Source organism: Citrus sinensis, chromosome 5, assembly GCF_022201045.2.
Source record: "Citrus sinensis cultivar Valencia sweet orange chromosome 5, DVS_A1.0, whole genome shotgun sequence".
Taxonomy (NCBI): Eukaryota; Viridiplantae; Streptophyta; class Magnoliopsida; order Sapindales; family Rutaceae; genus Citrus; species Citrus sinensis.
Genome location: NC_068560.1, coordinates 4,817,405 through 4,834,607, shown reverse-complemented (window position 1 = coordinate 4,834,607; position 17,203 = coordinate 4,817,405). Strand labels below are relative to the sequence as shown.

Here is a 17,203-nt window from a genome sequence, read left to right as displayed (position 1 = left end):
ATTCATATATGGGGTAGCATAAATCTCTCATACTCAAACTATGCTATCTTTAAGAATGAAAACTTGAGAGTATTCAACCTCCTTACTGCAACATTTATTTTTCATGTGAATGTCAATCAATTGTAATGATGAAACTCAATTACTCAAACCATGCACAGATTAGAGTTGCTGTAGCAATATCTGTAACATAATCTTATCTAGAGATATCTTTTCCTCAAGGCTGAACATGGGGTTCATGAACAGACATGGCTACTCAATATCCTAGACAGTGAACTTCCTTGTATTATTGTCTCACTTTTCTCCTCTCTTTTTTTCCATAACAGCAACGGTAATTGCTACAGCACTGCTCATAACTCTTGTTGCCTTTAAACGCAACTTTGCATATGGGGTACATACTCAGCTTTGGTTACTCAGTAACTTGAGCCATTGGAGTAGAATTTATTTCATATCTAGCACAGTCAATTAAAGTTCCCCCCCCCCCCACAAAACTTAAGATCGTTTCTATTCTTTTGGCTCTGCTACAGCAGTCTTATAAAACTCCACCAAAGTTTAAGTGTAAGGATAGAATTTCACTCTCCATCTATTACTATCTCTACTCGGTATTCTTATAATCACTCATTAACACTCAATTTATCTTCATTAGGATTTCAAATCCATACACAAATATTAGATATCAGAGCTTCATACAACACACACATAAACACATCCAAAGCACCTAGATATACATCCCCCCCAAACGGAAAAGGTGTTGTGTCCTCACAAGCACACAACAGCAAAGGCACAGAATTCGACAAGGACATGGAGGACATTAGAAAATACCACACAAATTGAAAACATAATGAAAGAAAAGTTTTTCAGAATTAAATAAATTGACTAGCAAGAAGGGGGTACTCCCCTGTTATTTGGGTATTGCTGCAACATGGTGGGATGACATCAGTGCTTCTTGGATGCACTGCGCAACTTGTCCTTTGGGGAAGCTTGTGGGGAAGTAGTTGACAACATCTTTGTCTTTTTCTTCAATGGGCTGGTGGGAGGAGTTGCGGCTGGAGCAGCTTGCTTGGTTGACACTGATATGGTCCTTTTTGGTTCTGTCGAGGCTGCTGTAGCAGTACCTACAGAAGTGCTGCCCTTTCTTTTGCAGGATCCTCTTGGACTAGCATGAACAGGTTTGCTAGGACTGGGCGGTGGAGGAGTTGGGGTTGGTGCATCAGGTGCCTGTCCCTCAGCTGTGATGGCGGCAATAATGTCAAGTAGCTGCTGGGCTTCTGTGGGTGTATGCGTGACTCTGGTTGCTGCAGCTTCCAACTCTACATCGACTTGCTCGGCTTCATCTTCGGAGGCAGGAGCGGTTGCTATTTTTTCTTTGCCCTTTCTTGAAAGGACTGGAATGGGGGGCTCCTCCTCAGGTTCATTCTCTTCCTCTTCTTGGATGATGTGTCGTTTCCTGGTTTTGGAAGAGGTCCTAACTGGGGGTTCCTCACGTTGTTTCTCAGAATCTTCCTCTGCTTCTGTGGGTGAGCTGTCAGTAGCAGACTTGTCACCTTCTTCCTCAGGTTGATCAGATGGTTCAGCTTCTGAGTCAGCCTCTGCTTGTGGGTCTGCTGCAGCTTCTGCTTCTGGTTCATCTGTGTCAGTGGCTTCTTCACTGACTTTTGCTGGAGCATCTGTGGTATTGGTGTCAAAATTGTACTGTTGGAGCAATGAATCAGGGAAATTCCAGTGGGTGTTTTTCATGTAAAGAGCAAATTGGTGTAGGTGGCTGTCCAGGTGTTGTAAATAGCTCTAAAACCGATCGTTTTCCCTCTACTGAGCCTCAGCACATTGAGTGATACTGGTGCTCAGTGCTTGGATTGTCTGTTCTAAACCAATAGCTCGTCTCGCTTCTGTTACAACAACTGGTTCAGTTGTTGGTCCAGCACTTTCACCAGCAATTCTCTCAATGGTGCGTGCAGTAAGGGCACCATCATTCTTGACATGTTCATCATTTGCATCAAGATGAACACCTGATACTACACAGATTCTGATGATAAGCAAATGCTTAGCAATAAACATGCTAACCATAATTGACATTTTAGATGATAATTCCCCGGCAACGGCACTAAAAATTTGTCGGTCAATTTTTATAATCAAATGCTATTGATGCCAATGTGCAAGTGTACACATTAAGTAATAAAGTGATGAATATTCAAGATCGTCTCCACAGGGATTGATGTCACTAGAAATACTACAACAATCACAATAGTGCAATCTAACTTAAGTCTGAAGTTAACAAATGTAAAGTAGGTTCTATTGAAATTGATAATTGTGAGAGAATAAAATAAAACAATGCTGTAATGAAATAAATTAAATTAAATATGTCTAAGATTCAATTGAGAATATGGTAGTTGAATGATCAAACTCTCTTTATGGGTTGACTGCTTTTCGTCAAGTTAACACCAGTTGTTACAGCAATTGCTACAGCACTGGGTAGAATTAATATGCATACTCAGCTGTCGTGTGTTGGAACTCTCACACCCTTAAGTATATTAGCAATGACTAGTTGCTACTCTACCTACGGCATGGCCTTATGACCCTTTAGTCTCTCCACCCTACAAGGTGAGTACCTATGTCTAGTTTGTCACAAATTTTAAATTCAAGTATAGCCCTTATGGGATTCAAGATAACTTAATCCAGGAAACTTAAATTAAGATCAAGTATTACTCTAATAATATCCGCTAAGACATGCCTTTTTGCGGCTCTATCTTAACTTGAACTATTAAATGAGTGGTCAACCGAAATAACAATTATAATAATAGCTACTAGAGTAAAATGCTAAGCAATAACATAGCAACTCATAAGAACAGTCAAGAACCCATTAGATTGTTTATCACTCAACTACAAGCAAATCTAGTTCATATTCCGAAAGAGAAAAACAAATATCAACATATTGTTCAGGGGATACATTAGATCAGTCAAAGAAATAAGAAAGGTATAAGTTGAGAACGGCAAAAAGTAAATCCAAATAACTCTGCGGGTTTTTTCAATGCTGTTGAAGCCCTCCTCTTCAATTCTGATCTTTTCCTTCTTTTTCTCTCTAATGTGTTTAATGATAATTCCTTGCTGCCGTTTTATGTGGTCCACGCCTCCTTTTATAACTAAAAACTAAGGTAAACAAAAGCCTCGGGCGTGCATGAGTTAAATTAGGAAACTGTAGATCGCAATTCTGCAGCTGACCCGCGCTAAGTTTTCTCCCTCAGTGCTCCAGGATTTCTATAGCAATGGTTGCTCTATATATTCAGGAGAGAAATTATGGGCTATTGGTGTTAATGTGCAAGTGTACACAACAAGTAATAAAGTGATGAGTATTCAAGATTGTCTCCACAGGGATTGATGTTATCAGATTTGCTACAGCAATAGTAACAGTGCAGATTTTGTGTTAAATTAAAATAAAAAAATTAGTGACACTATTATACTAATTAAAATAAAAGCGCAATAAATAAAATGCAACAAAGTAAATAATCACGTCAAACTCAGGGATAAAACCAATGGGAATATAGAGTAGTTGAGTGAATAAACTCTCCTAATGGTATTGACTATTTTTCTAATGTTTGGCTCGGTTGCTGGAGTATCTGCTACAACACTGGGCAGAATCCTTATGTATCCTCAGCGGTCGCATGTTGGATATCTTATATCTATATGCAACCTAATAGTGATCAGTTGTTATGCCAACATAAGATATAGCATTACACGTTTAGGTTCTATTTACCATACAAGGTGAATCCTTATGTCTAGTTCATCACTAATTTTAGATTAAGCATGACCCTTTTGGGATAAGTTAAACTCAATCTAGGAAACCCAATCTAAAACCAAGTATTGCTCTGATATGTTGCACTAAGATATGCCCTTTTGTGGCTCTCTCCTAACTTGTATCATTAAATGGGTGATCAACTGAAATAATGAATAAAAATAAATACTATCAAAACAAACTACTATAGCAAACATGCAACAACACGTATATTCAGTCAATAAACCATCAAGATTGTTTATCACTCAACCATAAAAAAATTTAGTTCATGGTTTGCAAAAGAAAAATAAACAACAAAGTTTAAGCCATAAAACACATCCCATAAATAAATAGAAAACGTGAAAACAAGAGAAGAATAAGAAGGATTAAGCTCCCAATTGATTTCTACAAATTCTCCTCTTGTGCAACCCTTAATTTCTCTCTTAATCTTGTTTTTCTTTTATTTCTTTGTGTTTTTCTCCTTGGATGACGGCTCTCCTTATTCTTTATGATGAGTGCTTCTTTTATAGCTGAAAATTAGGGTAAACGGAAGCCTAGGGCACGCATAAGTCAGATTAGGAAACTGCAGATCGCAATTCTGCAAGTATCCCGTGCGGAATTGTTCCAGGATTGCTACAGTAATGTTGCTACAGCAACGGCTACAGGAATGTTGCTACAACAACGGCTACAGCAATTGCACTGTTCCATATTTGTTTTAATTCTTTTATAGCTAAGTTCTTCCTCATTTTTGCAAGCCTATTGCATCAGCATTCCTTCCATGAATCATAAGCTTCTGGAAACCTACAATTATGCACACAATTTAAGCACGAATTACTTTAAATTAAGCAAAACTTATTAAGACTAAACTAAAATGAATATTTATGCAAAATGTAACAAAAATGTAATAGAAACACACCATTTACTCTATAAGTAATCTTGATTTGAGTCTAGAATTGCCATAATAACTCTCATTTCATAGAGTTATCACACCCCCAAACTTAAATCATTACTTGTCCTCAAGTAATGACAACACGCTAACACTTTAAACACACAACCATGCATCAAATGACTTAGCTCTATCATCAAATTTGCAAGAATTCTTTCACCCTCATATCATACTCTTAATTACTCAAAATGGCCTTAGCAGTTTAGTTCTAGACTTAAGCTTCATTCTGTCCAAAGTGTGTGTGTGCCACTTTGATCAAATTCCAGAGGTGCTACAACATTACACAAGCATTGCATATAATTCAGAGGTAGAACCCAAATATATTCATATATGGGGGAACATAAATCACAAATATACTCAAACTGTACTACAACAATAATAATAATTTTTTATTATTTTTTCAGTTAAACTCTTCAATGCAACATTGAGCTTTCATGTGAATGCCTTGTTAACATATATGTTTCCATAATATTGATTTTGATGATAACAAACAAGATTAAGAATGATTAATCTTTTAAGCCTAAATTATTTAACATTCTTTTTAAATAAAATCATTATTTTTACATTATAAAGGTTTTATATTTAATGGAAAAATGATTTCATGAAATTGATTGTCTTTATTCTTTTTAAATAAATCATTATTTTCACATTATAAATGTTTCATATTTAATGGAAAAATGATTTTATGAAATTGGTTGTTTTTCAAAGTTTATGGTTTAATTGAAAGAATTTTGAAAACTTTGAAATAAACAAGTATTGCTTGAAATTTTGGTAAAGGACTTATTTGAAAATTGTCATAGCATCTTTGGCAATATCATAATTTCAGAAAGTTTTGGGATAAACAAAGTATTATTTAGAAATTCTAAAATTGGACCTATTTGTAAAGTTTCATAACGTTTTGGGTCATAGTACAGTTTTATAAAGTTTTGGGGTCAAACTATAAATTTTGGAAAATATTTTACTGTAGCAGTTACTGTAGCAAGCGGCTTACCGGATACTGATAAACGGCAAGCCGGATACGGGGCAGTAAGCACCAGAACGAAAGCGGCTTACCGGATATGGTTAAACGGCAAGTCGGTTACGACCAAAAATGTGCATAACGGCTAGTAACGGCTAGTTTTTGAGTTCAAACTATATAAACTCAAAACCAATTCATTTTTGGTAACTCAAGCAAGCATAAACAAGTGCACACAACTTATATTGAGCTTCAAATTCGAAAATCTTCATAGATTAAATCTTCATTGAGCTATCATTTGTAAATCCACTCTTAAAGAGAGTTTTTGTTGTAATTTTCATTTCTCATCAAATTGTGAGAGTACAAGTGTGAGAAACACTTGGAGTGAAGAGATTGGAGAGATAATCTCTTGTTGTAAAGGTTCGTTGACACCTTGAAGTCAATTGTAAACGTTTGAAGCCTTGGAAAGGCTTGGATAGTGAAATCCTCAAGCCCGGTGTGCTTGGAGGCGTGGACGTAGGCGGGGATTGCCGAACCACGTAAAAATCCTTGAGTTTGCTTTCTCTTCCCTTGCTATTTAATTATTGTGCTTTGATTGAACTTATTGCTTTCAATTTTTATTAAGACATTAGATTGCTTGTTGTGTGGATTTGTTAGTATAATTTTTAAAATTCCAATTCACCCCCCCTCTTGGGTTGCACACTCATATTTCATGCCTATCACTTGTAATGACGACACCCAATTACTCACTCAAAGTACATGTCAGAGTTGCTGCAGCAACACATCCATGATGTTATATTTAGGTCTTACTTTTGGACGCCTTTGACTCAAGACTGAACATGGGGCTCATGAACAGACAAGGTTACTTAGTATCTTAGGCAGCGTACCTCTTTATTTTTCATTCCTTAATCACCATTTTTTTGCTTTTTTCTTTTTTTTATATATAATTAATGCAGCGCTGCTCATAGCTCTTGTTGCCTTTGGACTCAAGTCTGCATATGGGGTGCATACTCAACCTTGGTTACTCAGCAACTTAAACCATTGGAGCAAAATTTATTTCATAGCAGGCACAGTCCAACAAAAAGTTTCCCCCAAACTTGAGATATTTTCTACTCTTTTTTGGTTTTCGAGACAGAATTTCAACTTCCATCTATAACTATCTTTACTTGGCATTCTCATAAATACTGCATAACACTCAATTTATCTTCATTAGGTTTTCAAATCCATACACAAATATTAGATAACAGAGCTTCACACAACACACAACACAAGCATAAACACATGTCCTCAGAAACACAACACAATAACAAAACCTACCCCCAAACTTGAGAGGTGTTGTGTCCTCACAAGCACACAAAACAAAACACAAACTAAACATGCATACATTAAATAAAAGAACATGTAAAATAAATTACAAAATTAAAACTAAATGAAAGAAAGTTTTGCAGAAAGAAGTAAAATAAACTAGCGAGTAGGGGTACTCCCCTGTTGCTGGAAGCACTACTGCAGCACAGGCTGTAAAGGGTCACTACTTCTTTCATCCACTTCTCAAACGCTCCTTATCATAAAATCTGATCAATCCATGTGCTGCTGCAAAAGCAAGAAATGCCTCTGTTGTTTGAGAATCTTCTATTATATTTCATGTTGTAAGTGATGCTGCAGCAATTCCTTCCTGTTTTTTTCTTTTACTTGTTCCCTTATTGGGTTGCCTCCTAATTAGCGCTTGATTTTAGGTCTTTCAGCCTGACCTTTCTTGTTCGCTCAACCTGGATCCTTCAAGAATAGATGCTTCTATAGGCTGTTCATCTTAGTTCCCATGTAGTGATCCACTTTCGGCCCATTAACCTTAAATTCTTGTTGATCTGTAGTGAGTTCCCTTTGTTGGATTTGCTCGTCAATTCTGAAGGGTTGCTTCTCTCCTGACCATGCTATGTTAGCTACTCCACGATCTTCATCATCAAGTTCTTCAAATGTTACAGCACTGATTTCTTTCTTATTGCAGCAACTGTGTAATCTCTCTACTATAACAAAGTCCACAACACTGATAAAATTACAATCTTCAATCTCATCGGGACTCTTCATGGCATCCAGCACATTGAATGTAACTTGCTGGTCATTCACCCTCCTAGTTCTGTCTATTGAAGCTGCCCACATAATTGACTGAAGTTGGATTCCCAGGACAATTATCAAATAAGTGTCCCTCTCCACAATAAACACAAGAGACCTCGGCAACTAGGTTGACACTTGCTGGAGCAGTGGTCATAGCTTTCACCATGTTTGTTAATGAAGTTACTTGGGCTGACAATGCTATCAAGGCATCTACGTTATGAATTCCTACTGTTCCTCTTGCTGCAGCTTGTCTGGTTAATGGCCACTGATAGTTATTGTTGGCTATTCTCTCCAAAATTTCATAAGCCTCATTGTAAGACTTAGATAACAAGGCCCCATTTATTGAAGCATCCACCATCAATCTAGTGCTTGGGTTGAGACCATTATAGAAAGTTTCCAACTGTATGCAACAAGGAATACCATGATAAGGACATCTCCTGAGTAACTCCTTAAATCTCTCCCATGCATCACACAAGCTCTCATCTTCAAGTTGATGAAAAGATGTGATCTCATTCCTCAACTTTGCATTCTTGGTTGGCGGGAAGTATTTCATCAAAAATTTGTCAGCCAAATCATTCCATGTAGTGATAGAATCTGGTGGTAGAGAATTCAACCATGCTCTTGCTCGATCTCTCAAAGAAAACGGGAAAAGTTTGAGTCTCAATGCTTCCTGCGATGCTCCAGCAATCTTGAAAGCATCACTCACTTCAAAAAATAACTTAAGGTGTATATAAGGATCTTCGGATGGCAAACCATTAAATTGCCCCACTGTTTGAAGCATCTGAAACATCACGAGTTTGAGTTCAAAATTGTCAGCTTGAATGTCGGGTCTAACTATTCCCTGATGTAAGGCTTGAGGAGTCAATACTACGTAGTCTTGAATAGTTGTATCTCTATTGTTCGCCATGTGAATAATATTGTTATTCCCTTGTTGCCTTTGAACAAATTGTCCATTTAGACCTTCATGTAAATTAACTGGTTGTATCTCCTCTCTACGGTTCAAGTTTCTCAAATCTTGCAAATCATCCATTGCTACAGCAGCTTGTAATTCCCGATGCTCTCTTCTCAATCTCCTTGCAGTTCTTTCAATTTCTGGATCAAACTGGAATTCAACATATTTATATTTGCGCATGCAAGGGTTGCTAGATCACCTATGACAACAAAATAAACAAATTAAAATAAAATAAAAAATTAGCACCGTTAAAACTAATTTAACAAATCAGCATGTTGGATATCATATATCTATAAGCAACCTAACAGTGATCAATTATTATGCCAACATAAGATATAACATTACACGCTTAGGTTCTATTTACCCTATAAGGTGAATCCTTATGTCTAGTTCATCACCAATTTTAAATTAAGCATGGCCCTTTTGGGATAAGTTAAACTCAATCCAGGAAACCCAATCTAAAATCAAGTATTGCTCTGATATGTTCCACTAAGATAGGCCCTTTTGCGGCTCTCTCCTAACTTGTATCATTAAATGGGTGATCAACTGAAATAATGAATAAAAATAAATACTATCAAAACAAACTACTACAACAAACATGCAGCAACACATATATTCAGTCAATAAACCATCAAGATTGTTTATCACTCAACCACAAATAAATTTAGTTCATGGTTTGCAAAAGAAAAATAAAGAACAAAGTTTCAGTCATAAAACACATCCCCATAAATAAATAGAAAACGAGAAAACAAAAGAAGAATAAGAAGGATTGATCTCCCAATTGATTTCTGCAAATTGTCCTCTTGTGCAGCCCTTAAGTTCTCTCTTGAATCTTGTTTTTCTTTTGTTTCTTTGTGTTTTTCTCCTTGGATGACGACTCTCCTTATTCCTTATGATGTGTGCTTCTTTTATAGCTGAAAAATTAGGTTAAACAGAAGCCTAGGGCGCGCATAAGTCAAATTAGGAAACTGTAGATCGCAATTCTGCAAGTATCCCGCGCGAAATTGTTCCAGGATTGCTATAGTAACGGCTACAGCAACTGCAGTATTCCAAATTTATTTCAATTCTTTTGTAGCTAAGTTCTTCCTCATTTTTGCAAGCCTATTGCATCAGCATTCCTTCCATGAATTATAAGCTTCTGGAAACCTATAATTATGCACACAATTTAAACACGAATTACTTTAAATTAAGCAAAACTTATTAAGACTAAACTAAAATGAATATTTATGCAAAATGTAACAAAAATGCAATAGAAACACATAATTTACTCTATAAGTAATCTTGATTTGAGTCTAGAATTGTCATAATAACTCTCATTTCATAGAGTTATCACACATTCAGGATGTTATATCTAGGTCTTACCTTTGGACGCTTTTGACTCAAGGCTGAACATGGGGAATTAATACCATTAGGAGAGTTTATTCACTAAACTTACTGCTAATATTGGTTTTATCAAGTTTTTGGTTCACATTATCTTCTTTTGTTTCTTGCATGTTGATTTGCATTGCAGTTTATTGGTCTAAGGTTTCTCTCTAATGTGTTCATTGTGCTCAAGACATGTGCATAATTGTAGGTTTTCAGAAGTTTATAACTCATAAAGGGATACTGAGTTATTAGACCAGCAAGAGGAGGAAAGAATATGGCCACAAAAGAAGTTAAGCACAACCGAGAACAGTGCAGTGTTCTAGCCGTTGTTAGAGCAACCATTGCTGCAGCAATCCTGGAGCACTGAGGGAGAAAACTTAGCGTGGGTCAAAAACTTGTTGGGTATAAATACTAATGCTATTGGTGTCAATGTGCAAGTGTACATAACAAGTAATAAAGCGATAAATAAAATACAACAAAGTAAATAATCATGTCAAACTGAAGAATAAAACCAATGGGAATATAGAGTAGTTGAATGAATAAACTCTTCTAATAGTATTGACTATTTTTCTAATGTTTGGCTCGGTTGCTGCAGCATCTGCTACAGCACTGGGCATAATCCTTATGTATCCTCAGCCGTCGTATGTTAGATATCATATATCTATATGCAACCTAACAGTGATCAGTTGTTATGCCAACATAAGATATAGCATTACACGTTTAGGTTTTATTTACCCTACAAGGTGAATCCCTATGTCTAGTTTATCATCAATTTTAGATTAAGCATGGCCCTTTTGGGATAAGTTAAACTCAATCCAGGAAACCGAATCTAAAACCAAGTATTGCTCTGATATGTTCCACAGGGATTGATTTTTCTGCTACAGTAGTCTCATAAAACTCCACCAAAGTTTAAGTGTAAGGACAGAATTTCACTCTCTATCTATTACTGTCTCTACTCGGCATTCTTATAATCACAATCAATTTATCTTCATTAGGATTTCAAATCCATACACAAATATTAGATATCAAAGCTTCACACAACACATACATAAACGCATATCCAAAGCACCCAGATATACATCCCCCCCAAACTGAAAAGGTACAGTGTCCTCACAAGTACACAACAGCAAAGGCACATAATTCGACAAGGACATTGAGGAGGACATTAGAAAATACCTCACAAATTGAAAACATAATGAAAGAAAAGTTTTTCAGAATTAAATAAATTGACTAGCAAGAAGGGGGTACTCTCCTGTTGTTTGGGTATGGCTGCAACATTGTGGGATGACATCAGCGCTTCTTGACTGCACTGCGCAGCTTATCCTTTGGGGAAACTTATGGGGAGGTAGCTGACAACGTCTTTGTCTTTTTCTTTAATGGGCTGATGGGAGGAGTTGCGACTGGGGCATCTTGCTTGGTTGACACTGATCTGGTCCTTTTTGGTTCTGTCGAAGCTGTTGTAGCAGTGCCTCCTGTAGTACTATCCTTTCTTTTGTAGAATCCTATTAGACTAGCACGAACAGGTTTGCTAGGAGTGGGTTGTGGATGAGCTGGAGTTGGTGCATCAGGTGCCTGTCCCTCAGCTGTGATGGCAGCAATGATGTCAAGTAGTTGTTGGGCTTCTGTGGGTGTACGCGTGACTCTGGTTGCTACAGCTTCCAACTCTGCATCGACTTGCTCGGCTTCATCTTCGGAGGCAGGAGCGGTTGCTATTTTTTCTTTGCCCTTTCTTGAAAGGACTGGAATGAGGGGCTCCTCCTCAGGTTCATTCTCTTCCTCTTCTTGGATGATGTGTCGTTTCCTGGTTTTGGAAGAGGTCCTAACTGGGGGTTCCTCACGTTCTTTCTCAGAATCTTCCTCTGCCTCTGTGGGTGAGCTGTCAGTAGCAGACTTGTCACCTTCTTCCTCAGGTTGATCAGATGGTTCAGCTTCTGAGTCAGCCTCTGCTTGTGAGTCTGCTGCAGCTTCTGCTTCTTGTTCATCTGTGTCAGTGGCTTCTTCACTGACTTCTACTGGAGCATCTGTGGTGTTGGTGTCAAAATTGTACAGCTGGAGCAATGAATCAAGGAAATTCCAGTGGGTGTTTTTCATGTAGAGAGCAAATTGGTGTAGGTGGCTATCTAGGTGCTGTAAATAGCTCTAAAACCGATCGTTTTCTTTCTGCTGAGCCTCAACACATTGAGTGATACTGGTGCTCAGCGCTTGGATTGCCTGTTCTAAACCAATAGCTTGTCTCGCTTCTGTTACAACAATTGCTTCAGCTGTTGCTCCAACACTTTCACCAGCAATTCTATCAATGGTGCGTGCAGTAAGGGCACTATCATTCTTGACATGTTCATTCTTTGCATCAAGTTGAACACCTGATACTACATAAATACTGGTGATGAGGGAAGGAAATAGCAAGGCATCATGTTTGTGTTTCTTTATGGCACAATCTCTGATTTCTTTTTCGATAATGCTTCCTACATCTATGAGAAGCCCTCGAACAATAGCATATAACAAAACCAACATTTCTTGTAAAATAGTAATAGTGTGGGTGGTTGGCATAAGCCTAGATTTCAGAATTTTCACCCACACCTTAGCAATAGGTTTTAAATCTATCTTGTTAATTACATGCCCTTCCTCATTAGCCCACGATGCCCCCTCTACTGTAAAAGTAGTGAAAATGGTGTTCCATCTTTTCGGGGTCAATTTGTCAAGCAACTTGGCATACTCACAATTAATTTCAACAAGTAAATTATAAAAAGCATTTATAACTCGAGAGTCTAATGGAACAAGTGTGTTTCTTACCCAAATGTTGTGCTGACCGGGGCTTACCAAATTGGAGTAAAATTCTTTGACTACTGGCAGCACAGGATCTCGACGGTGGTTGCAAAACTCCAGCCACCCATGCATTATGTATTGTTAGCACAATTTCGGTGAATGGATCTGGAAATTGAAACCCTTTTTGTTCGAGAGTCTTGCACGGTTCAATGAATTCTTCATATTTTTCTTCCGCGTGGCAACTCTGGAAGCGTGAAGGATCTTTGAGTCGGCTGGCTGTTCTCTTATACCTTGGCATTGCTATAGCAGTAACAATTCGAAGGTAATATGCCTGAGAGTAAAATGAGAATATAGTGGTAAGAATTATTGGAGTCGTGCTTGCGAAAGAGAAGGGAAATAGTGTCGTAGGTCACTACGCACAGTAATTCCCTTTTATAGTGGAATTTAAATGAAGATAAATCCAGTAAAGAAAGATAAATTAGGGAAGAAAATATTTTGAATATATTGAGTATATCCCATAAAAATAGGCAAGAGAAATTAATGCATTAATTTCAGAGATTTTTTTTTCTTCCTCAATTTCTATCCAAATCCATACATCCATCTGTCATGATTTATCTCCAACGGTAAGTGAGAGGCTCCAATTTTTAAGCTATTGTAGCGGTAATATTGGTTGCTGCAGCACCCAATTGTTTGCTCTAGCAACGGTTACATATTCTACTCCAATAGTGTCTGACACGTGGCTTGCCTCTGTACTCTATCACAATACAACCCCAATTATCAATAAGGAATTCATTTGTCACACATACTTCCCTAAAATCTAAAACCAATTCTAAAAAATTAAAAAATAAAGATATAGAATGATAACAGAAGTAAAAAGTTCAATAATGCGAAAGGATAAAAATAAATAGCCAGAAGTGACTAACAAAATTAAAATAAAAATAAAATAAAGAGCCTTCAACAAAACCAGAGATGATCAAGCTCGGTTTGAAGTGGCTGCCTCTACAATGGGTTGCTTCCCATTGAGCACTTGATTTAAGGTCCTTCAGCCTGACCTTCTTTCACTGCTCAATTGCTTGGTTCTTTAAGGAGTAAGACCTCCTTTGAACAATCTGTCGCTGGGTGTATGTAATGCTTAACCCTGTGTCCATTAACTTTAAATTCTTGACCTGTTTTTTCATCTAGAAGATCAACAGCCCCATGAGGATAAGTTCTAAGTAGCTTAAAAGGTCCAGACCATCGAGCTTTTAGTTTTCCTGGAAATAATCTTAGTCTTGTATTATGGAGCAGCACTAGTTGACCAGGGCTGAATTTCCTGCTTTAGATATGCTTGTCGTGCTAGTGTTATGTCCTCTCTTTATAGATTGTTACATTTTCATATGAGAACAGCCGTAATTCATCAAGCTCACAGAGTTGAAGCTTCCTTTGCTCTGCTGCAGCATGTATATCCCAATTTAATTGCTTCAATGCCCAGTGTGGTTTATGCTCTAGCTCAAGTGGCAAGTGACAAGCCTTCCCATAAACAATTCGGTAAGGAGAAATGTCAAGTGGTGTTTTGTATGTTGTTTTGTAGGCCCATAGGGAGTCATGTAACCGCAAGGACCAATCCTTTCTTGATGGGTTCACCACTTTTTCTAAGATCTTCTTAATTTCTCTATTGGACACTTCTGCCTGACCATTAGATTGTGGGTGATATGATGTTGCCACTTTATGCCTGACTCCATATTTTACCGTAGCTGCAGCAAATACTTTGTTGCAAAAATGAGTTCCCTCATAACCAATAATTGCTCTAGGAGTGTCAAACCTAGAAAAAATATTTTTCTGAAGAAAGGCCACCACTATTTTAGTATCATTGGTAGGTAATGTTGCAGCTTCTACCCACTTAGAGACATAATCCACAACAACAAGAATATATAAGTTCCCAAAGGATAGTGGAAAAAGTCCCATGAAATCTATTCCCCATACATCAAAAACTTCCACTTCCAGAATGTTTGTCAATGGCATTTCATGTCTTTTAGTTATGTTCCCTGTCCTTTGACACATGTCACAACATTTAACAAATTTATAAGCATCTTTAAAAATAGAAGGCCAGTAATAACCTGATTGCAGAACTTTAGCAGCTGTTCTGTGACCACCAAAATGTCCTTCATATGCTGCAGCATGGCATGACTCCAGTATGTGGGGAATTTCTCCCTCTGAAGCACATACGTATTACTTGATCTGAGCATAACTTATATAAATATGGGTCATCCCACTGGTAGCTTCTAACATCATAAAGAAATTTCTTTTTCTCCTGAAACATCAACTCAGGTGGTAGCAACCCACTTACTAAGTAGTTAGCAAAATCTGCATACCATGGAGATCCTGATTGCTACAGCATCTGTGCTTGATGTACTACCAACAGTTGTTCATCAGAAAAAGTTTCAGTGATGTCCTTTCTTGTCAATGTACTTGTGTCTGCTTCCAGCCTCGACAGGTGGTCTACTTGATTCTCAATCCCTTTTCTATCTTTAATTTTCATATCAAACTCCCGAAGCAATAAGATCAATCTGATTAATCTTGGTTTGTCATCCTTCTTTGAAATTAAGTACTTGATGGCTGCATGGTCTGTGTATACGGTCACTTTAGTACCCACCAAGTAAGCTCTGAATTTATCAAAAGTAAATACTACTGCTAGCAACTCTTTCTCTGTAGTGGTATAATTAATTTGAGTTTGAGTAAGAGTTTTGCTTACATAGCATATGGAGTGAAAAACCTTATCCTTTCTCTCCCCTAATACTGCTCCAACAGAATGGTCACTGGCATCACACATCAGTTCAAATGGTAGAGTCTAATATGGTGATATAACCACTGGTACAGGGATTAGAGCTTTCTTTAATTCTCCAAAGGCTTGAAGACAATCTTTGTCAAAGTGAAAAGGCTTGTCATGTTCCAGTAATGAGCCTAATGGTTTAGCTACCTTGGAAAAATCCTTAATGAATCTTCTGTAAAATCCAGCATGACCTAAAAACAGAATTGACGAAAACAAAAAAAATGATAAATTTTTATTCATTATTTCGGTTGATCACCCATTTAATGATACAAGTTAGGAGAGAGCCACAAAAGGGTCTATCTTAGTGGAACATATCAGAGCAATACTTGGTTTTAGATTTCGGGAAATTAAAAATACACATTGGTTTTTATCAACATTGAGCTTAAGAAGAATAGTCAATGCCATTAGGAGAGTTTACCCATGATGTTGTAGCATTTTATTCATAATATCCAACATGCGACGGCTGTCAATACCATTAGGAGAGTTTACCCCATATACAGAGTTGCGTTTAAAGGCAACAAGAGTTATGAGCAGTGTTGTAGCAATTACCGTTGCTGTTATGAAAAAAAAAAAGGAGAAAAGTGAGACAATAATACAAGGAAGTCTGTTGTCTAGGATATTGAGTAGCCATGTCTGTTCATGAACCCCATGTTCAGCCTTGAGTAAACGATATCTCTAGATAAGATTATGTTACAGATATTGATACAGCAACTCTGATCTGTGCATGGTTTGAGTAATTGAGTGTCATCATTACAATTGATTGGCATTCACATGAAAAATAAATGTTGCAGTGAGGTTGAATACTCTCAAGTTTTCATTCTTAAAGACAGCACAGTTTGAGTATGAGAGATTTATGCTACCCCATATATGAATAAAATTGTGTTACTGCTGAATTACATGCAATCTCTTGGTAATATTGTAGCATCTCTGGAATTCAATCAAAGTAACACACACACACTATAGATAGAAGGAAGCTTAAATCTAGAACTGATTTACTATGGTCATTTTGTATGATTGGGTTTGTGATCTGAAGGTGGAAGAATCCTTGCAAATTTGATAAAAGAGCTAAGTTGTGTGTTGCATGATTGTTTGCGTGAAGTGTTAGTATGTTGTCATTACTTGAGGACAAGTAACGGTTTAAGTTTGGGGGTGTGATAACTCTATGAAATGAGAGTTATTACAGCAATTCTAGACTTAAATCAAGATCACTTAGAGAGTAAATGAGGTGTTTTTATTATATTTTGGTTATATTTTGCATAAACATTTATTTTAGTGAGTCTTAATAAGTTTTGCTTGAATTAAAGTAATTTATGCTCAAACACGTGCATAATTATAGGTTTTCAGAAGTTTATAACTCATAAAGGGATGCTAACATATTAGACCAGCAAGAGGATGAAAGAATATGGCCACAAAAGAAGTTAAGCACAACCAAGAACAGTGCAGTGTTCTAGCCGTTGTTAGAGCAACCATTGTTATAGCAATCCTGAAGCACTGAGGGAGAAAACTTAGCGCGGGTCAGCTGCAGAATTGCAATCTGCAGT

At 37.2% G+C, this 17,203-nt stretch overlaps 1 protein-coding gene and 1 non-coding gene across 2 annotated transcripts; one reads left to right on the top strand and one right to left on the bottom strand.

Annotated features, from left to right (window-relative positions):
• Nucleotides 1-933: 933 nt before the first annotated feature.
• LOC127902191 (uncharacterized) lies at nt 934-1,734 on the bottom strand. Its single transcript, XM_052441008.1, has one exon. It carries the CDS (start codon nt 1,732-1,734, stop codon nt 934-936), a length of 801 nt encoding a protein of 266 aa, XP_052296968.1.
• Nucleotides 1,735-8,189: 6,455 nt separating this feature from the next.
• LOC127902919 (small nucleolar RNA R71) lies at nt 8,190-8,296 on the top strand. The gene has a single exon (XR_008055556.1). It is a non-coding gene; the product is annotated as a small nucleolar RNA R71 (small nucleolar RNA).
• Nucleotides 8,297-17,203: the final 8,907 nt, after the last annotated feature.

What these genes read in the sequence shown, in the direction of transcription:
- LOC127902191 (XM_052441008.1), bottom strand. Translation starts at nt 1,734, where the DNA reads ATGAAAAACACCCACTGGAATTTCCCTGATTCATTGCTCCAACAGTAC.